The sequence below is a fragment of the Sturnira hondurensis genome, unplaced genomic scaffold (genome assembly GCF_014824575.4).
Source record: "Sturnira hondurensis isolate 20B ecotype Veracruz unplaced genomic scaffold, ASM1482457v3 Scaffold0021143, whole genome shotgun sequence".
NCBI classification, from domain to species: Eukaryota; Metazoa; Chordata; class Mammalia; order Chiroptera; family Phyllostomidae; genus Sturnira; species Sturnira hondurensis.
Genome location: NW_028093774.1, coordinates 6,112,439 through 6,134,915, shown reverse-complemented (window position 1 = coordinate 6,134,915; position 22,477 = coordinate 6,112,439). Strand labels below are relative to the sequence as shown.

Sequence of the window (22,477 nt, the reverse complement as noted above, 5' to 3'; positions counted from 1 at the left end):
CATTAATGCTCTTTGCCCTTAACTAGGAGGGTAACACCTCTTCCTCTTGCGGTGTCACTCTACTGCCCTCTACTGGCAGTTCAGCATCACGCCCAGCAGGCAATGCAAACATGTTTAAAAGGTTCAGATTCATTTTTGCAGAGAGCAATGAAGGGAGGGTTTGGAGTTGAGACACAATAAATGGATAACTTTTTCTGCTTTAAGCAGTGCTATATTTTAAAGAAATTTAAAAATGTTTTATGTTTATTCACATATGTATTTACCCTTTGCAGTACTCCTCAACGTTTCATATAGGTCCAAGTTTCCATCTAGAATCATCTTTTTTTGGCTTAAAGTACTAGTTTAATTTTTTTTATGTGAAGGTGATAAAGTTTCTCAGCTTTTCTTTGTCTAGAAAAAATGTTTATTTTTGACTTTGTGAAGACTTGCTTTTGCTTTTTTTTTTTCTTTTTGAAAGATATTATGACATCTCCCTAGCACTTTGAAAGCGTCTTCCTGTTGTATTTTGGCTTACCTGATTTCTTGTTTTTAAAATTTTTATTTAGAAATAAGTTCAAACATACAAAATTTTTCAAAAATAATAGTGTTTTTATGTACCCTTCACCCAGCTTCCACATAGCATTTTATCGCTGCAGAGCAGATGATAGGTGACGGCGGTTACACTGGTGCCGTATGATGTGGGTATCATTCACGTTTTGTCCGTTGTCTCACCTTTCTCCAAAATCCTGTCACCAGTCGCAATGCACGTTTACAGAGGACAACTTGGAGAAGCCTGGGCGGGGGCGGGGTGGGGGCGGGGGACTCTCCCTGGTACCTAAAGTCAGACTGTGCTGTGGCTCTTGGGATTCACAACCTTGACCAGGAAAAGGCTGCTCCATGTGAAGTTGTCAAAGACCATGACAATGAAGGGCTGGTTGAAGCGAAGGGTGCGAAGCTCAGATGTCGTGTTTCTGGAGACTACAGGAGGGGCAGTGGCCTTCACACCCTTCTCGTCCAGTTGCAGCCCGGCCTTATGGACCACCTGTCGGGATGGACCAGAGGCGGTGGTTGAGCACCTACTGTGTGTTGTTGGAGCTTTCCCCACTTGTTGCTTGGGCTCCTCCCCCCCTCGGTTTTATGGATGGTGAAGCTGAGGTTCAGAGGTCTGCACCGAGGCTTCCTCCTTAGGAAGCAGGCAGGTAGAACCCACCACATGGCGGCTTAAGAGTCTCATGGCCCCAGCTGGACCTTCCTGGGCCCTGGGCCAGTAGAGGGAGCTCTTGCTCCCTTTTCACTCTGCTTGGTAAATACGGGAGGGTCAGTTCATGCACAGTGCTTGTACTTACTCTCTATGGAAAAGGGTCATCTCTGCGTTGTTGTGAACAAAATTAGAAGGAATTTTGAAACTGGCGAAATGCTTGAGAGGTTTGTATCAAAATCCTCCAATGGTAAGGATTGGCTACTTTATGTAACCACGTCCTGTGGAGCAGGGAGTCTGGCTGACTGCACAGCAAGGAATTGGAGGCCTGGGTGGCTCTGGGCATAGGCGCCTGGCTAGAAGTCGCTGAACTGGGGTAGGAACCCTAGCTGTGTGTCTGGGGAAATGAGGTTTTGGGTGGAAGGGATCCTAGGTCAAATGTCAGGCTGCTCTTTGCCGGCTCTGTGGCTTTTTCGAGTTATCTGCCTGCCCTGAGCCAGAGATCCCTCCTCCATGAAACTGGGATAATACCCAATGGTCAAGATCCGTGTGCTGGATGGAGTGAAGGGGCTGCTGCCACTACCACCTTCTCCTGTTCCCGCTCTTGTTTGCCACCCATGGGACTGTAAGGTCCTACGGGGGCGAGCCTGGCATAGTTTGGGGCACATTGTAGATGTTCAATGAATATTTGCTAAATGAATGTATGGATGAGTGAATAACAGAGCAAAAAGCTGGTGAAGATGTAAATGTAGTTGGGTAGAAGATTCAGTGTCATCTCATTTGACAGTTTCCACTTTCCCAGGTTCTTTTAGCAGGGGTCTCTTTTGGGCCTGCCAGGACAACGACTTTGTTTTGCACAGCGCCCCCTCTGTGTGGCCTGGAGGAGTGGGTGGATGCTCAGGCTGTGGTCATCCCTTGGCACTAGCTTCCTGTGTAACCTTGGGGACAGCACATTTTCTTGATGAGCCATCACTTAGTCTGTTGTAAAACTATGGGCTTGGACAAGACCTTGGGCTCCCAGCCTGGGGCCTAGAGGCCTTTTTGTAACTGGGCTCCATGTTACTTATAATTTGTATTGTTCATTTTAGGAAAATAAAGGTAGACTCTGGAGGCACTTACCTTTGACAGCTTCAGCTGGGCCTCTTGGGTGATGCCTGAGAAATTGGCCTGGTTGCTGAACACTTCTCCAAAGCCCATGACCTTCAGGAGAGCTTCAAGGTCATAGGCTCCAGTGATGGAGACCTTGGGGATGTACAGGTTCACCTGGCTGCTTAGGGGGGAAGCAGATGGGGTTAGACTTCCCAGGGCTGGGCCTGGCCAGTCAGATTTCCTGTAATCCCTGAGACCCTAGCTCCTAGCTGGACATACTTCTCTGGGGACACGGGTGGGGACAGGCCCAGGGCCAGATCTGCCTCTCCCTCTACTACATAGGCAGCTTCCTCCCCACGCCTCTGAATTGTCAGGTCTTTTTTCTCAGCTCTTTCTTTGAGCTGATTCCACCCGATACAGCTGGACCACTGGACATTGAAGAAAAGGGTCCCTAAAGAAGTCCTTGTGGTCTCCCTGCCAGAAGTAGAGGAGGTGAGACGTGTGGGAGCAGGGTCCCGGCCCCAGATGTGCCACCAATGCTGTGTGACCTAGCCGGGGCTTGTCCTCGTCTGCACAGCCAGGCTGTGCAGGGCAGCACAGCTGCTGTCATGGCCCCTCTGGGTTGATTCTTTGAGAATTCCGTGATTTGGCCATTGGGTAGAGCTGGTGGGGTTTCAAGAAAATAAAGTGGTATCCTGCTGGGAATGGGATGCTAGCCATTTTTACCTATCAAGGCACTAATTTCATTTAAATCTTGCTTCCTTTTCCTACCCTGCAAAGGGAGAGAAGATGCCTAAAACCTGAGTCTGAGGGGCATCATAAAGGACTGAGCCCCACAGCAGGCTGGGGAGGCAGGCGGCCTCACTGCACTGACCTACTGCGGCCCTGGGAGGCCTGAGGCTCCCAGCAGCTAGCAGGAAGCTGAAGACGTTTCTCAAGGGGGGACTGAGGGGGAGCTGCAGTGAGCAGGGTGTGTAAATTCACCTCTGGGCTGGGAGAGAGACAGCAGCAGAACGGGAGGCGGCCCTATATACCACACGCCTGGTGGACCTGCCTTACCTTCTGTTCCTCATCTAGTCCACACTCGCTCACACGACCCCACCGAGTCGGGGTCCACATCTTCAATGTCCAGAGGGAGAGAGTGAAACTCCAATGAGATTCCCCCAAGTGCCCCCACTGGGAAGCAGCAGGAATGTGAGAAAACTGGGACCAGTTGCCTCAAAGCCCCATCTCCTCATCCCTGGAGAGCAGCCCACATGACACAGCACTACGGGTAGGTGAGTGGCAGCGGGACAAGGGGACAGACAGGAAGGAGAGAGTGTGTGAGCTCTGTGAGTGGGGCGAGGCTTCCTGTGGGAGGCGGGTATAAGCTGGGCCTGAGGGTGCTGGCTTGGTGCCTTGGGGAGTGTGGCAGGGGTGGAGTTGCTGAGAGGGGAGGGTGAGGGACTGGAGAGTCTGTCTGCTGGCACTGGGCAAGCCCCGTTCAGATGGGGAAGAGAATTATTCATGCCCAGTCACATATGAGGCGGGAACCAAAAAACCCCAGAGTTATCTTCTGGAGGGCAGGCCCCTTGTAGCACAGGCTCCACCACTAGCTGAGTCTTCTAGGAGTCCATGTGTGTCAGTGTACCAGCTGGTGTTGTGAGAGGCTGCGTTTGGCTTCAGTGAAAAAATTTTTAAGATTCTTTCAGTGCATTTGCCGATTTCATGATGGGTGATTGATGAGCACACCTGCCCACAATGCACTGAGTATTCAGTGATTTTTGACCAAAAATGGCATGACTCCTGTGCTTCACCCCTCCATTCACCTGATCTCCACCCCCTCCAAGTGATGTTGTGCCATTGATGAATTGTAAAGTAAAGTAGTTTAGCTAAGAGATTATTTTGGCGTAAAGAAAAAGATTGTTTACCTCATTTGCAATATATCAGGACCCAGAATTTGTTAGAATCACGGTGCATTATCAGCCCCTGGTGGCAGTTTCCCTGGTGGGGGGGGGGTTAAGTTGGGGGTGGGACAGTGGAAATGGTAAAGAGCTGGCACACGGGTCCCTGCCTGCCTGGGACACTCACTCCTCAGTCTCTTTCTCCTTATTCATTTATTACCAACTTTTTTTAAAACCTACTTTCCTGATTTTTTAAAACTTATTTACTGATTTATTGAAGAAGAGTTGGATCCCATGGTGGATATTGTGGTCATTTTCATTGTATTTTTAAGTCAGGGGTGTCAAACTCATTTTCACTGGGGGCCACATCAGCCTCATGGTTGCCTTCAAAGGGCCAAATGTAATTTTAGGACTGTATAAATGTAACTACTTCCTAACAGCTAAGGGAGAGCTTGGTGATGTCGCCAGGTGGAAACAAGGTGTTGGGCCAGATAAAACAAGGTGCAGGGCTGGATTCGGCCAGTGGGCCTTGTGTTTGCCGCCTGTGCTTTCAATGGAATGTCTTGGGTGTCTTTAGCAGTGCTTGGCTTCAGGTAAGCGAGAGAATGAAGTGAATGAATGTTAGTTTGGGTGATTGGTGAACTCCGTCTACGGAAATGATGCAAAAAATGTGATAACACAGAGGGCTGCCATTAACCTCCCAGGGACCTCCCTTTTGGGAATGTCCCAAAGTATCTATGTGTCAATCAACAGATAAATAAATGAGTGTGACTGCTGGGTCAGGGATCCTCATGGCCTTTGGAGACTAGCCAACAGGAAAACAATGAGCCTGGGTGAGTCTGGGGCAAGAGGGCACCCCGGTGCACCCCCTGCCCACCCGCCCCACTCTCTGGGAGCACATCCACTTCAGAGGCATGCACGGCCGGCTGGGAGGCTCACCCACTGGTCAGGGAGTCAGACCACCTCTGGATGGTGTCCCGGCTCAGCGCGTTGATGACGGTGTCTATCTTCCCCTTCTCGGGAAGGATGAAGAACACGGTCTCGTTGCCCCTGTAGTCCAGCTGCACCAGCTGGCAGGGGAGCACTGAGTCGTTAAGGTACCTGATCTTGCCTGATTGGAACATCGTGGGCACCTTCACCAGGGTCGACTCGTCCACGTAGAAGTCCTGCTCCCTGGTACTTTCCAGGTGGAAGGGGTGTGCCCATGTGCCTGGAAGAGGAGGGGGAGGGAGGGCAGGAGACAGCAGTGAGTGCAGGAGCTTGGGGGCGGCTGAGCGCCAGGGGTAACTTCTGAGCAAGTCTCAGAGCAGCCTCCCTCTGTCCACTTGAGTTTGCTGGTAAAAGGGGACATCCCCAGGGGTTTGGGGCCTCCTCCATCTTCTACCCTTGTGATGAATTTAGAATTAACCCCATTTCTGAACTTGGCCCTTAAAGATTGAAGGGGAGGGTACAGATGAGAGAATGCTGGCCCTAGGATTTGGGGGTTCAGTAAATGAGATTCAGCAAATCAGACTCTGCCTTGTTGCCCCCACCTGAGTGGATCCTGGACTGAAGGGCTGTGGAAGAGGTGTTGGATCTCAGGCTGAAAGTCAAGGTCAGGGGCGGGGGGAGGTTTAGAGGAACAGACCATCCATTTCATCCCCACCCCTTAACGACCTGGCCACCAAAGCCCAGCAGACGGCCTGGCTGCCTAATCAATTGTGCCCACTCTCCGGCAGGAGGCTCCTGACCTGCCTTGTGGCCCAGAGGGCTACGCCGCTTTCCTGGAGCAGAGTCAGGGGGAGAAGATTCCTTCAAGGACAGCCCCGACCCCTCTGTAAGGGCTAGTAATGGAGACAACAGCGAGAGGCTAGAGGCTGCATGGAAAAGAGCTGCTGGAGCCTGGAGACCCCGGAGCTATTACTGGTCCATCCCTAACAATTGAGTATGAACTCGTGGCCTGACTGTCTCACAGCAAGTGAGAGAACTTGATGATTCTCGAAGTATCTTCCAAAGGAAGTCTGGGGTCCTCAGAATGGAAGGGGCTGGTGTTGCGTGACTAACTTGTCCAATTCACAGCAAAGAGAATGTGCGTTGAATATTTTTCATTGCTAGGTTTTCATCCTTATAAGTATACTGTTCGCTTTTTTACTATATGTTTCTTTTCTAGAAGCAAGCATTCCATATCCAGTTTGGCATAAAACAACATACCAAGTGGGGTCTAAGGTCCACTTTAAGCGATATCTTCTTAGAAGTATTTGGGCCAGGAGAACTCGTGGTAGAACAACTTAAGTTATGGGGGAAATCAGAGAAGCAAGGATGAGTCCCCTGAAGGGTCTTTTAACAATAGTTTTAATTGTTCTCCAAAAAACAGCTGTGAAGGCAACTCACGAAGGAAGGAATGCACTGGGGACACTTTGCCTGTGCTAAGACTGTGCTAAGACTGGCAGCCACACCTCTTCATGTCCGTTCTCCTGGCTTCCTGGGACTGTCTCAGGGTCCCCCCAGCTGAAACGGGGGCTCGCCAGTTAGCTCTGCTGCATCACAGAAAACCTGTGCTCAGCAAGGCAGCCCGCACCCCTGTCAGTGTCCTGGCTTGCTTCAAAGCCTCTCTGATTTTATTAACAGGAACTATTGTTTCCCATCAGCTCAGCCCCGCGGTGGCGGTGGGAACACAGAGGAACTGTGAGAGAGAAGCCTCAGCCAAGTGGGCTGTGCTGTGTCAGCACCTGTCCCGCCAGCCCCCCTGAGGCTCCCCTCAGGCTCAGGAGGACCCTCCCTGTACTTGGGTTTGCTGTGCTTCTCGCCCGGGGCTGTGTGGCCAGAACCTCAATGCAACCACTATTGAGCCCTTTCCACGTACCAGGCATTATGGAAAGGCACTGGGGCCACCAAAGAGGTGCAGATGCCGTGCACAAGAGTGCAGGTCTAATGGGAGAGGTGGCCTGTGGGATGTGCGGAAGCACCAGTAACATTTCCAGGCAGGCGTTTCCGGTCTCTTTGGACCTCCCACTGTCAGCTGTAAAGAATGCTGCCTTTTGTATGGAACTGCAAAGACCCTAAGTAGTCAAAGCAACCTTTTGTTTTTAAGATTTTATTTATTTTTAGAGAGGAGGAAGGGAGGGAGGAAGAGAGGGAGAGAAACATTAATGTGAGAGAGAAACATCAATTGATTGCCTCTCATGTGTGACTGGATGGGAGACTGAACCCACGACCCAGGCATGTGCCCAGACCCAGAATCAAACTTGAAACCTTTCGCTTTGCTGGACAGAGCCCAACCAACTGAGCCTCGCGTCAGTGCAGCCAAAGCAAACTTGAGAAAGAAGAACAAAGCTGGATGCACAAGACGTCCTGATTTCAAACTATATTATAAAGCTGTAGTAATCAGAACAGCATGGTGCTGGCATACGAACAGACATGTAGACCGATGGAACAGAGTTGAACGCATAGAAATAAACCCTCACATATATGGTCAACTAGTATTTGACAAAGGAGCCCAGAATACTCAGAAAGATAATCTCTTCAATAAATAGTGCTGGGAAGACTAGATATTCACGTGCCAGAAAACGAAACTGGACACCTATTTTACACCACTCACAAAAATCAACTCAGAATGGACTAAAAACTTAAAAACAAGACCTGAAACCATAAAACTCCTAGAAGAACACAGGAAAAAAGAAACGTCAGAACATTGGTTTTGGCAATGATTTTTAAGATTTGATACCAAAAGGACAAGCAACAAAAGAAAAATGAAGAAGTGAGACCACATCGAACTAAAAAGCCCCAGCCCAGCAAAAGGTGTGACCAGCTAAGCGAAGAGGCAGCCTGCAGAGAGGAGGAGAATATCTGCAACCCATGTACTGGATGCAGGGTTAGTACCCAAATTTTATAAAGGAGTCATGCTATGCAACAGAAAAAAAAGTCAAATAACCAGTTAAAAGTGGGTCGGGGACTTGAATAGATATTTTTCCAACGAAAATATAAAAATGTCCAACGAGTATGTGAAAAGGTGTTTGACATGACTGATCACTAGGTGAATGCAAATCAAGACCACCATGAGATGCCGCCGCACGCTCTTAGCCTGGCTGTCATGTAAAAGATGAGCTAAGACCTGGCAAGAGTATGAAGAAGACGTGACCCCGTGCACTGCGGGTGGGAGTGTAAATTGGCACAGCCACTGTGGAGAACAGCACGGAGTTTCCTCGGAAATTCTTCGTCTGGGGACACATCTGAAGATGATAGAATCACTATCTCCAAGAGATACCCGCACTCCTGTGTTCACCTCGGCCGATTCCCCTCAGCCAAGACATGGAAACAACCTAAGGGTTTGTCAACAGGTGAATGGATAAAGAAAATCTGCCATGTGTACACAATGGAATATTATCCAGCCATAAAAAGAAGGAAATCCTGGCACTTGAGACAATATGGATGAAACTTGAGGGCGTTATGTGAAATGAATTAAGTCAGACAGAAAAAGACAAACACTGTGTGACTTCACATACACGTATGTGGAATCTAAAAATACAGAAGTCACAGAAACGGAGAGTAGAATGGTTTCGGGGCAGCGGGCTGGGGGAAATGGTGCAGATGGCCAAGGGGGATGGACTTCCGGTTATAAGACGGGTAAGTTCTGGGGCTCTAATGTGCAGTGTGGCGACTGCAGTCAGCAGCGCTGGACTGTGTACTTGAACGTCACTGTGAAAGAAGGTCTTACACATTTTCAGCACATAGCACATACACACACACAAAGGTAACTGTGGGAGGCGACGGGTGTGTTAAGTAGCCGTATTCTGGTAGTCATCTCACAGCGTATTACATGTATCCAGTCATCACGCTGTGTGTGTGTATATATATATCTTAAACTTACACAATGTTGTAAGTCAACTATGTCTCAGTGAAGCCGGGGACAAAAAGAATGCTGCCGTCGCAACTCAGTCTGTCACCCTCGTCACCCTGCCCGGAGGGTCCCGGACGGGGGCTGGAGGATGAGCAGAGACCCCAGAGGCAGGAGGAGGGCTTCCTGCGGTGCTGAGACCACCCAGGGCCAGAGAGCTGGGGGTGGGAGGGAGATGAGTTGGCTAATGGGGGCCTGCGTGAGAGCCGGGAGGGGAGAAAAGGGCTCATGAGGGGGCCACTGGGGATCATGATTTGGGGGACTGTTAGTGTTGGTGACTGACATGTGTTAAGTGTTGCGATTACTTCTTTTTTTCTGTTCACCGGCACCTCTTTGACTATGACTGCTTAACTGAAAGGTACCTACTTAGGTCCAAGGGGTTACACGTTCTAACAAGAAGGTTGTTGAAATGAGGTGTGGGAAAACTTCAGAGGGTGTACATGAGGAGCAAGGATTTGCCTGAGGGAATCAGGGGAAGCTTCATGGAGGAGGTGACTCTTGAGCCAAGACTTGAAAGCTGGGAAGAAGTTTTAGGCAGTTGGACGCTTTGAGGGAGGGCTCAGGGGACCAACAGGGCATGGGCTTGGGACAGGAACAATTGTCCCCCAAAGATGTCCATGTTCTAATCCCTGGTACCTGTGAGTATGTTAGGTTGTGTATAGCAAGAGGAAATTAGGGTTGTTGATCAAGCAACCTCGATGAGAGGAGATTATTCTGGATTATCCAGGGGGGCCCAATGTAATCACAGGGCTCCTTAGAAATCGCAGAGGAAGACAGGAAGGTCAGAGTCGGAAGGGAGGTGTGGTGACAGAGGCAGATGCAGGGGTGACGCCCTGGCTGTGAAGGGGGATGGCCATGAACCAAGTACAGCTGACATCCAGATGCTGGGAAAGGCCAGGGACAGATTCGTCCGTGGAGCCTGAGACCTCCAGAAGGGACATGCCTGACTAGCACTGTGCCTTTAATCCGGTGTGGCTGTTTGTGGGCTTCTGACCTATGGAATTGTAATATAATAAATTGGCATTGTTTTAAGCTACCAAAATTGCAATAATTTGTTACAGCAGCAAATAGGGAACTCACACAGGCTTCTATGGGGACTGCCATGCTCAAGGACATGAATTTGGTGTGGGTAGACATTCTGTGTATGTGTGTGTGTGTGTGTGTGTGTGGTGAAAATGTTGACACAAGGCTACAGAGGACAGAAGCAGATGACTCTGGGTCAGGGTCTCTCAGCCTTGAGACTATACCCCTTTGGGGGCAGATATCACTATGGGGGGCTGGCTTGTGACTTTTAGGGTGTTTAGCGCCCCTGGCTTCTACCCAATAGATGTCACTGCAGTAGGTGCCAGTAGCACACCCCACCGTCCCTACCCCACCCCGCCCTTAGTCCTGACAACTGCAAGCACCTTTAGATATTGCCAGGTATCCCTGAGGGTGGACGGGGATTGAGAACTAAGGAGTTTAGATTTTATTCTTAAGGGTAATGTATCTATAAATTGTCTTATTGTTGCAATGCTTAGGAGAGGAGCCTTGTTAAAAATACCAATTTTAGGATTTCCCTGGAGGTTTTGCTCTAGTAGGTCTCGTGTGGGGTCTGGAATCGACACTCTTAATAAGTCTCTCTGGTCATAGTCATGTCAGGCCATTTGGAAAACCTGTTCCAAGTGGGAGGACTGAAGTTTGGCAAGGGCAGGGCCTGGTCAGAGCTGGCTGCGAGCACTTGGGAAATGTGGGTGTGACCATTTGGGGGCATTCTGAGGGTTCCTGGCGTCTGTCTGGTTCTAGGCCCCCGCCCAGTGCCTGACTCACAGCCAGGACCAAGCCCATACTTGTAGAGTGTGAGGCAGCCAGACAGTTCATGGCTACGTGTTGGGGCCTCAGACCAGCCGTAAGAGCTGGGGCAAGCCACTCAACTTTCCCGGTTGTCACTTGGTCTTTTGTAACATTATATAATCCCCGCTTCCTAATAGGCTTATGGTGAAGATGGAGACTCACAGACTGCATGCGCTTGGTAAAACAGAAGGCTTTGCACAAGAGCATGCTCTGGGTTTCAGTAGCTGCTACTACTCTTGGCAATATTGGGGTGGGGTCTTGTCAGAATGGGATGTGGAGGGTTACCTTTGAAGAAGATGTAGTTGACCAGGATAAGCATGGCTGGGCTATCCAACTCCGAGAACAAGTCCACGATTTTCTCTTGTGTCTTGTTCTTGATATACTCATTGATTTGCTTACTGGCCGTGGCCCAGTCCTGGTCTATAGCCAAGGTGTCCAACTCATAATAAAGCTTGGCGTCTGCTGAGAATGACTCCAGAAGCTCCAGGCTGTGGTTGAGGAACAAGGCATTGCCCATGGTGGTGTCTAGCTCCTTGAGCAGGTGATGTAGGTGCTGGAAGTTGTGGTGGATCTGAGCCTCGGGCATCTCAGTTAGGTTGAAGCCCAGGCCTTGGAGAAGCTGGGCCCTTGTGGAGCCGCGGGCACCCAGAGAAAGCATAGCCAAGGACATGGAAATGCTCACGGGAGAGATGAAGATGTTCTTGCCAGGAGCCGAGGCCACTAGGTGCTTATACAGGTCAAAGGCAAAGTCAACATTGTTTGGAGCCAGGTTCCGGTGGTGGCTTCCCATGCTCATGTCAGCATTTGGGTCCGTAGCCTGGGCAGTCCAGAGGCCACTGGTGGACAGCCACAGGAGACAAGCCCACAGGGAGAGCAGCATAGTTCAGGATGGTTTGGCCCTGCACAACCAGAAATGCGCGTTAGATGATGTGGGGCATCCAAGGCACTGGGGCATGGTGGAGCGGTGGGCAGAAGCCCCCATCCAAGCCCCAGTTTCTCCTTCCACACTGACTTTTGTGACCCGGGGCCAGTGAAGACTCTGGGCCTCAACTTTCTCATCTGAAAGTATAGATTATACCTGGTGTGATTTATCAGGTATCTCTCAGGTGCCCAACATTGACCTGCGTGTTTTGCCTATATTTTCTCATCCACCTCCAAATGAACTAATCAAATAGATAATTATTCTGATTTTAGATAGGCAGAAACATAGGCCCAGAAAGCTTAAACATCAACCCAATCAATATATTTAAAGTATTGGGGAAAAAACACTGTCAACCAAAATTCTACGTGTGGCAAAACTGTCCTTCAAAAATGAGGGGAATGAAGACATTCCAGATAAACAAAAAGGCAGTTCATTACCACTAGGCCTCCCGGCAAGAAATGCTAACAGGAATCCTTCTGATAGAAATGAAAGGACGCTAGAGGGTGAACAGAATCTTCGTAAAGAAATAAAGGTCTTTGGTAAAGGTAAACATGTGAGCAACTGTAAAAACTAGTATTATTGTGATTTTGGTTTGTAACTCCACTTTTATTTTCTATATGATTTTAAAGACCAAAGCATAAACAGCAATCATTAATTTATGCTTTCAGATGTACAATTAATAAAGATGTAACTTTTGACTTAACTGAGATGATGTGGGGGATGAAGCTATATAGGAATAGAGTTTTATATGAGAGTGTTATAACTTTAGGATGTTAAATGTTATTTCTCTGGTAATCATAAAGAAAACAGCTACAGAATATACACAAAAGGAAGTGAGAAAGGAATTAAAATGTTTCACTGCAAAAATATCAACTATAACCCCAAATAAGACAGTAATGCAGGAAATGAGGGGGAGTGCTATAATGTATATAGAAAACAAATAGGAAAATGGCAAAAGTGTGTTTCTCCTTATTAGTAATTATTTTTAGTATAAATGGACGAAATTTTCTAATCAAAAGACAAATTAGCAGAATGGGTTTAAAAAGGATGATCCAACTATATGCTGACTACAAGAGACTAATTTTTTATCCAAAGACAAAAAATATTAAAATGAAAGGTTGGAGAAAAGTATTCCGTGCAAATATTTATCAAAAGTGAGTGGTGGGAATTAAACCCAACTCTCTACAGTCAATTAATGTTTGACAAAGGAGGCAATGATATAAAATGGAGTAAAAATAGCCTCTTCAACAAATGGTGCTGGGAGAACTAACTGGACAGCTATGTGCAAAAAAATGAAACTTGAGCACCAACTCACACCATACACCAAAATAAATTCAAGTTGGATAAAAGACTTAAATATAAGCTGAGAAACCATTAAAGTCCTAGAGGAGAACATTGGCAGGAAAATCTCAGATATTTCACGCAGCAAGATTTTTACCGATATGTCCCCTAGAGCAAGGAATATAAAGGAAAGAATAAACAAATGGGATCTCGTCAAAATAAAAAGCTTCTGCACAGCTAAAGAAAACAGCATTAAGATAAAACAAGAACCAACTGTTTGGGAAAAAATATTTGCCAATGATACCTCAGACAAAGGTTTTATCTCCAAAATATGCAAAGAACTTACTCGACTCCACTCTAAGAAGACAAGCAACCCAATTAAAAAATGGGCAAAGGACTTGAACAGACACTTCTCCAAGGAGGACACACAGAGGATCCAGAGACACATGAAAAGATGCTCGATATCGCTAGCTATCAGAGAGATGCAAATTAAAACCACAATGAGATACCACTTTACACCAGTTAGAATGGCTATCATAAACAAAGAAACAAACAAGTGCTGGACAGGTTGTGGGGAAAAGGGGACCCTAGTTCACTGTTGGTGGGATTACAGACTGGTACAACCACTATGGAAAACAGTATGGAACTTTCTAAGAAAACTAAACATGGATGTGCCTTTTGACCCAGCAGTTCCACTGTTAGGAGTATATCCTGAGAACCCTGAAGCACCAATCCAAAAGAACCTATGCACCCCGATGTTCATAGCAGCACAATTTACGATAGCCAAGAGTTGGAAGCAACCTAGATGCCCATCGGTCAATGACTGGATCAAAAAGCTATGGTACATTTACACAATGGAATTCTATGCTGCAGAAAGAAAGAAGGAGCTACTACCCTTTGCAACATCATGGATGGAACTGGAAAGCATTATGCTGAGTGAAATAAGCCAGGCGGTGAAAGACAAATACCCTATGATCTCACCTTTAACAGGAACTTAAACAACAAAACAAACAAGCAAGCAAAATATGACCAAAGACACTGAAATTCAGAACAGGCTGACAGGGGCCGGGGGGAAAGAATCACAGGGGAAAAGGGGAAGGATTCACAGAAACTAGTATAAAGGACACATGGAGAACAACTAAGGGGGATGGAAATGGGAGGGAGGTGGGGAGTACGGGGGCGGGGTGGGCTGGGAAGGGAGTGGGGGACGGATAACTGTACTTGAACAATAATTAAATAAAAAAATATATATATATTTTAAAAAAGAGTGGTGGTAAGGTACCAGAAGGAAGGAAACAATAAATATTAGAACACAGAAAAATAAAATAGAGAATAGAAAAACTAGAGAAAAATTAATGAAACTAAAAATATATATAATCAATAAGTTAACATAGTCATATATAACAATCTACAAGAAGATTAACAAAATCAACAACTTTTTAGCTAGACTGAGTAAGAAAAAAAGAAGGAAGTCTCAGTTACTAAAATCAGAAATGAAAGTAGGGACATTACTATTAATTCCATAGAAACAAAAAGAATTATAAGAGAACATTATGGAAAAATTACACATCAAAAATTGGATTATCTAGATGAAATGGAAACAATTCTAGAAACATAAAACATACCAGGACTGAATCACAACGAAGGAGAAAGTCTGAAAAGACCTAAAGGAGTTAGAAGATGGAATCTTTCTCCCGACAAAGAAAGGGCTGGGACCACACAGCATCATTGCTGAGTTCTACCAAACACTGAAAGAGTACACACGAATGCTCTTGAAACTCTAAACAAAATTGAAGAGGTGGGAATACTTTCTAATTTATTTATTGCCCTGATACCAAAGCCAAATAAAGACTTTATAAGAAAAGAAAACTACAAAATCTTCAACAAAATGCTAGCAAGTAGAATTCAGCAGCATAGAAAAAGAAGTACACACCATCACCAAGTGGTGTGTAATCCTGGAATGCAGATAGTTTCACACACGAAAGTCCATGTGATGTAACTAACCACACTGTCAGAATGAAGAAAAAACCCACAGGATAAAAATACTCAACAGACTAGGAATAGAAGGAAACTGCCTCCACATACTAGAAGCCACGTTGGAAAAGCTCACATCTAACATTACACTCAATGGCGAAAGATTGAAAGCTTTTCGTCTAAGGTTTGGAACGAGACAGGATGCCTGCTTTTGCCTCTTCCATTTAACATAGTTCCGGAAGCTTTAGAGCAGGTAGACAAGCAAAAGAAATGAAAGGCATTCAGATTGGAAAGGAAGAAGTAAAATTACCCGTGTTTACCATAGCAGGTAATCTTATATGCAGAACACCCTAAAGATTCCACGAAACACCTGGTAGAATAAATAAATTCAGCAAAGCAGCAGGATACAAAATCAACACATAAAGATCAGTTCTGTGCCTATATGCTAACAATGAACAATCTTAAAAGAAGATCAAGAAAACTTCACTCACAATGGCATCAAAAAGAATAAAATACTTAGGAGTTAACATAGCTCAGGAGATGAAAGACTAGTACAATGAAAGGTAAACAAAAATTGCTAAAAGAAATTGAAGATATAAATAAGTGGGAAGGCGTCCTGTGTTCATGGATTAGAGGACTTAATATCTTTCAGATGTCAGTACTACGTGAAGAGACCTACAAATTCAATGCAGTCCTTATCAAAATTCCAGTGAGGTGTTTTGCAGAAAAATCCATCCTGAAATTCCTGTGGCATCTCAAGGGACTTTGAGTAATGAAAATAGTACAGAAAGAAGAACAAAGTTGGAGGTCCATACTTCCTGTTTCCAAATGTACTATAAAGCTACAATAATCAAAGCAGTGTGATACTGCCATAAGGCAGACAGACCAACAGGATAGAATAGAAAGGCCAGAAAGAAACCCTTGCACGTACGGACAAATGATTTTCGACAAGGGTACCAAGACTGTTCAACAGGGAAAGGACTTTTCAACAAACGGTGTTGGAAAACTGGATAGCTACATGCAAAAGAATGAGGCTGGACCCTTAGACTTTATACCATAATATAAAAATTAACCCCAAATGAATCAAAGACTAGAGGTAAAACTCAGAAGAAAACCCAGAAGAAAAGCCGGTGACATCGGATTTGGCAATGATTTCTTGGGTATGATACCAAAGATATAAGCAACAAAAGAAAAATGGAATAAACTGAACTTTATCAAAATAAAAAAAAGTTTGTTCATTAAAGGATACTATCAAAAGAGTGAAAAGGTAACCCACAGAATGGGAGAAAATATTTACAAGTCACATACTGATAAAGGATTAATATCTGAATATAAAAAGAACTGAAACCTCAAGTACGAAACTACGAGAAAAACCCAACTCAATTCAGAAAATGGGCAAAGGACTTGAATAGACATTTCTTCATAGAAGATACACAAATGGCCGATAAGCACGTGAAAAGTTGCTCAACATCAGTCATCATTAGGAAAATGGCAGTCAAGACTGCAGGGAGATACCATTCATACCTGTTAAGATGGCCGTTATAAAAAGCCAAAACACAACCAAACAAAAATTAAGTGTTGGCCTGGATGTGGATAAACGGAAAACCTTGTGCATTGCTGTGGGGAGGTTAAGTGGTGCAGTTTGGGAAAAAGGGTACGGCAGTTCTTCACATAATCAAACGGAATTCTCTGATCCAACAATTTAACTTCTGAGTATATACACAAAAGAATTGGAAGCAGGGACTCAAACAGATATTTGTATGCACCAGTACTCATAGCTGCATTATAGCCAAAAAGTAGAAACAACCCCCAAATCCCTCAGGGGGTGAATGGATGGACAAAATGAGGTTGTGTAAGGAAAACGCCTCCGTGTCTTTCCTTGAGTCTCGCCCTACTACCACACTTCACTCCTGACACCAAACGTGTGGGTTTTTCACTCATCACCCAATTCCCTCACAGCAGCTAGGTGTGCTACCATTTAACTCGGCCATGACACTATCTACCTGGACATAGAGGCCAGCTCAGAGGCCAATGTCAAGTCCCAGACTACCACCTGTACTTCTGGCTGACTATAAATCAGAGTTCCCAAGATCCCTTGTTGGGTTCAGTAATCTTCTAGAGTGGATCACAGAAGACAGGGAAACACTTACTTATGTTTACCAGTTCATTATAGAGGGTATAATAAAAAACAGAAAAAATCAGTCAGATGAAGAGATTAATAATAGGGTGGGGTCCAGAAGGGTCCCAAGCACAGGAGCTCCTGTTCCTATGGAGTTGGGGTGCACCGCCCTCGGCATGTTTGTGTGTTCACTGACCTAGCAGTTCTCCGAACCCCATCCTTTAGGGATTTGTACGGAGGCTTCATCACATAGGCAGGATGGATGACTAACCCAATCTCCAGCTCAGGACGATGAAGGATGGGACCGCAAGTGACTGGCTTCTAACCACGGGCTGATCTTTCTGGTGACGAGCTCCCATCCTGAAGTCCCCCAGGGCCCACCAAAAGTGACCACATTTGCACAGAAGGCACTGCTATCACCCAGGAAATTCCAAGGGATTTAGGAGCTCTGGTCAAAGACCAAATGTTAGAATGAAAGGTGCGCCGAGCACTCATATCATTGCGAGGGTTTTAGGAGCTCTGTGCCAGGAACTGGAGACAGAGGCCGTATTTATCTTTCTGTTATTTCACAGTCTTATATATATATGATGTAGTATTACTCAACATTAAAAAGGAAGGGAATTCCGACACGCTACAATGTTGATGAACCTTGAAGTCATTGTGCTAAGTGAAATAACCCAGTTACAAAAAGAGTTGCATCATTTCACTAACGAGACGGGCCTAGAGCAGTTTAATTCGTAGGGACAGCAAGTGCAGTGGTGGTCAGCAGAGGCTGTGGTAGGGAGGGAAGCCAGTGTCTCATGGGGTGGGGTTTCAGTGTGGGACGATGGAACATTTCTGGAGTCGGCCATGGTCACGGTTGCACAACAACGTGCAGATTCTTAATGACACTGGACTGGATGCTCAAAAATGGTTTAAATGACCAATTATTTTTATATTTTACCACCAGAAAAAATTTCAGGAAAAAATTAAAATGTTTGGTAAGAGCAGTTGAAAAAAATGCAGCCAAGGTCAGAATCAGTAAGTGGATGTTCTGTCTGTGAGGCTGGTGGTCCCAAGCCCTGTGATCTGTGGAGCCACCTACATGCCCACAAAGGGATGCCTATAGGAGAAGCAGGTTCCCCCGCACCGCTCCACCTATGGGACCAGCCATTTGGGGAGGCCAGGGGGCCCACAGTGACGTCAGTTCTCCTACCAGGGGACTGTGGTGCACTTAGAGTATGGGAACCACTGGTGTGCTCCGGGAGCCCTGGAGCCCTTTCCCTGGCAGGGGACAGATTCACACACCCCTCTGAGCTCCCTGAGTTCTCCTCCCACCTTCCTCAGGTGTCTCCCTCTGCTTTGGTAATGACCCTGCTGCCCTGCCCCCATCCCCATCACCCCCTCACTTCTCTCTATGCAGCGGCCTGGCCTTAGACAGTTCTGTCATTTTCCCGGGTTACCTGGCAGATCAAGGTGGATTAGGACCCTGGTATTAGTGTTTATGAACTAGGTGACATGGGTGGACTATTTAAACTGTCTCAGTTTCCTCAGAATAAACTTGGTAACGATACCGACCTCAGGCGTTGCTCATTTGACCTTCTGAGTTTGGGGTGTGTCTCCTCTGCCCCAGTCTGAGTACACAGTCCACGTTTGGTACTCATCATCTTTCCCAGGATCAGCAGTCACCCGGTACCTGGGCTCCTTGCCTCCTGCTCAGCTCCCTCCAACCCTTTCTTCCCCCTGAAGCCAGAGGCATCTGCTAAAACTCAAGCTGATTGGCAGACTCCTGCTGAAAAGCTCATTACTCCCAGCCAGGGTCCATCTTCACTAAGGTGGCCCAGGGGGAGGGGGTGGAGTGGGGCTCGTTACCTCCTCCCTGGTGACAGCTCCCAGCCTCAAATGTGGATGCTGAAAGTCTCAACCACAGCATGCTGGCTGGCTACCTCTCATTTTTATTTTTCCAGAACACACCAGACTTTTATCCCTCCTCTGGGGTCAGGGCAGGGTAGGTCATTTTGGTTCCCCGTTATTTGTGGAGCCAGCTCTGGCCTGGGAGCGGTCCCCTCTTGCCCCATGTGGCTTCACTGTGTAGGTCCATCTTCTCCCTTGTCTGGCTCCCTCTTGCCCTTTGCTATGTGGATCCCGGGTCACCTCCTCCAGGAAGCCCGTCCTCTGTGCTTGTCTCTGTCACTGCTTCTGTCACACTGAGTGAAATCTTTGCCTTAGCTCCGGCCACCTTTGTACCTGTCTTTAGCCCCTCTTGGGCAAGGACCCCCTGCAACGCACACCCTGGCGTGGGGCAGGCTTGTGGCGGGCCTGCCCGGATACAACTCTTCTTGCTTCCCCTCCCTTCCGGCTGTCTCAGGCCTCGCACTTCATCCCCTCGGTGTTACTCCTCCTAGTGGGGATTGGGACGCTGCAAGGTGGTTGTGAGTATCATAACCTGCATATCAGGTTACGTTGTTCGTGTTTTCTTATGTGACCTCACTTCGGCGTCATCCGGGCCCATTGTACAGGTGGGAAAACAGGCCCAGGGAGTTAGAGCGGGAATTCTAAGCTGTGTGGTCTGACTTCAGAGCCTTTCTCTAGTCCGCAAAAAATAAAGTGCCGAGTGAAACAGCTCCTGAAAATGCAGACTGTCAGTATGATTCATGGATTTCGTTTCAAGTATGACCTCTTTCCTCATTTCTGAAGCGACCTACGCAGTAAACACCCACTGTGCTCTTGATTTGTACAGATGCCCTATGGGCCAGGCACAGTTCTGGGTGCTCTGCCCCGAGACCTCCCAACATGAGGTGTAAAGCAGGTAGTTCTGTTTCACCTGCGTATCCTCGCCCCAGGTTACAGAGCCGGGAGGTGTGTGCTACTCCAGAGTGCACGGCATGCTCTGTGCCAGCCGGGCGCCCTCTTCCACTGACCCTGCGTTCCCCCGTCCCAGGGCCCGGCCCATGCCAGCTCTTTGACTTTGCTCTAGGGTTGTTAGGTCGTTTGGCTTAGGAGCGTCAGTCATGAGACAGATGGGAATGGCCCTTGGCTCAGCGTCAACCCCGCAGGGCAGGAGGCCAGGGGAAATCAAACCTCCTGTGGGCAGACACAGACTCTGGAAGCCTGCCCCAGGGTTGACTCCTCGCCCTGCGGGTTGTTCTGTTCCATACCCTAATTAAAAAACCAAGTAAGCAAGTTGCAGTCCTTTGTTCTGGAGGACGGAAAGTCCCCAGGTGGTACTCACCGTCTACAGATAGCTCAGGCTGCACCCGCTGGCTGAGTCCTGCCGCCCTGGGTCCTGTATGTGTACAGTAGGCCTGTGAGGCAGCTGCTGCTAAATCTTGTTTGCCAGCTTCCTTGCTGGTTAATGGTTAGAGGGGGGCCAGTGCGCTTCATCACCAGTGGTAGTCCCCGCCCCCCAGCCATTAACCAATAGGAGGCTTTTCCAGGAAGTTTGAGTATACACAGCAATGCCCCAAATTAAGTTCAATTCCCTAAAGTTTTTTTAACACCAAAATGTTGCATCAATATTTGTGCAGCTGACACAGAAAATACAGGTGCCTTTAATTAGCATGATGCGTAACACCTGTGAAGAACCAGGTGCTCGGCTGGGGCTGGGGCTGGCATGGTCTTGCCTTCAAGGGACCTCAGTCTGGTAAGAGAGACAAACGTGGAATAAAAGCAGCGAGGTGCTTCCCATGGCTCATGTCATTTAATTTCCACAATGACTCAATGAGTGGATACTGTTACCACTTTTCTTTAGATGGGGAAACTGAGGCCCTTGGAGATTATGTGAGCTGCCCTTGAGGTTCAAATCCAAGACCATGCAACTGTAAAATCTAGCACCTTCCCTCTTCCCCACATTTTGATTCATTGGTTCTCTTTTGATTGCAGTGACAGAGACCAGACACAAACTGCTTTAAAGCAAGAGAAGAATATTTATTGGGTCTTTTCCATGAGTTCTGTAAGGTGGAAAGGATTTCAGGCCTGGTTGGATGCAGAGGCCCCCAAGTTGATCATCAGATTTCTCTTTCTTTAAAAATTCTTTCTTATCTGGACTTTCTTCTGCTTTCCTCTCTCTCTGTAGTGGGGACAAAGGTGGCTATTTCAGCTCTGGGCTATTTAGTTCTAACTAGGTATTTGATATCAGAAGGAAAGAGACTCACTTTTTCCTCAGTATTTCTATCAGTTCACAGAAGGACTTTGGGCATGGTTTTCCTTTCTTAAACTGGTCACAGGTTCAGAATAGGGCATTTGAATGTGCCCAGTGAGGGCCCAGTGACCCCTGCTAGGTTGACAGTGTCATTTCCTTCCCCCAGGGCAAAGGGGAGCTATTTCCATGAGGAAAGAAAACAGCTGAGCCCACAGCTGAGCCCTCAGCTGGGGCTAGAGTTTGGAGGGGGTTCCAGTGTTACTAGTACTTAATGGTCTTTTCAAATTTTTTTATTCCTTAAGTCATTTTTGGAATATATATTTAGGAATTTATTATTTTAAATCTTGTATCAGTAAGTATTTTTATTTTTTGTCCTATATTTTATTTGTGTATTTCCTCTTTTTTTCCTCTTGTTGAGTCTTTTTAGGGAGATTTGTCTAGCTAATTAATCTTTTCAAAGGACCAGTTTTGGGTTTTGTTAATACTTACTTTTTAAAAAAACCACATTGATTTCTGCCTTTATATTTTTACTTTAAAATTCTCTGGGTTTTCCTCCATTGCTTTCCCCTCTATTTTCTTGAATTAAATGCTCTGTTTTCTTACTTTTTATCATTTTCAGTCTCTATATAAGTAAAGTTAAAAGTTTTTTATTTTTTTAAGTTAAAAATGTTTATCTTAATACTGAGTTACCTATGTTCCACAATTATTTATACTATTCCCATTGTCACTTTTTCAAAGTGTTTTTTAATTGCCTTTATTATTTTAATTTTTACCCAAGGGTAATTTAGTAATATGTCATTCAGGTTTTTAGAATTTTAGGCTACTCTTTTGTTATTAACTTTTATGTTACTATGGGCAAGGAGTATCATCTATATATTATTTGGTACTCACTGAGGCTTTTTTTCAACCTTATGTGGTCTTAAGCTTTTTAAAAAACATATGGAAATGTCTTATGTTTTTAAAAAGTGGGTATTTTGATATGATGTATATATATATACATCATATATATGTATATATCATATCAAAATATATATATACATCATACCATATATATGTATACATCACATCGTATGTGTGTGTAGCTATGTGTGTATGTATAAAAGCTTGAGCTCATTATTTTGTTCAACTCTTCAGTATCCGTGTCGGCTCTGCTCACGTGAGCTCTTTGGTGGCTTAACGGGGAATGTTCAGAGTCCCAGTCGCAGC

General features: G+C 46.2%; 1 protein-coding gene across 1 annotated transcript; it reads right to left on the bottom strand.

Annotated features, from left to right (window-relative positions):
- Positions 1-801: 801 nt before the first annotated feature.
- Positions 802-20,488, bottom strand: SERPINA6 (serpin family A member 6). Its single transcript, XM_037031419.1, has 5 exons — positions 20,363-20,488; positions 11,141-11,754; positions 5,089-5,359; positions 2,297-2,444; positions 802-1,021 (listed from the first exon to the last, which is right to left on the bottom strand). The coding sequence occupies exons 2-5, from the start codon at positions 11,733-11,735 to the stop codon at positions 821-823; spliced, it is 1,215 nt and encodes a 404-aa protein (XP_036887314.1). The 5' UTR covers positions 11,736-11,754; positions 20,363-20,488; the 3' UTR covers positions 802-820.
- Between the last annotated feature and the right edge of the window lie 1,989 nt (positions 20,489-22,477).

Coding starts and splice junctions, on each gene's coding strand:
- SERPINA6 (XM_037031419.1), bottom strand. CDS start 11,735: ATGCTGCTCTCCCTGTGGGCTTGTCTCCTGTGGCTGTCCACCAGTGGC. Junction 2,445..5,088: donor TCTGACTCCCTGACCAGTGG/GTGAGCCTCCCA, acceptor CCCCCTAAGCAG/CCAGGTGAACCTGTACATCC. Junction 1,022..2,296: donor CCCAGCTGAAGCTGTCAAAG/GTAAGTGCCTCC, acceptor CCATCCCGACAG/GTGGTCCATAAGGCCGGGCT.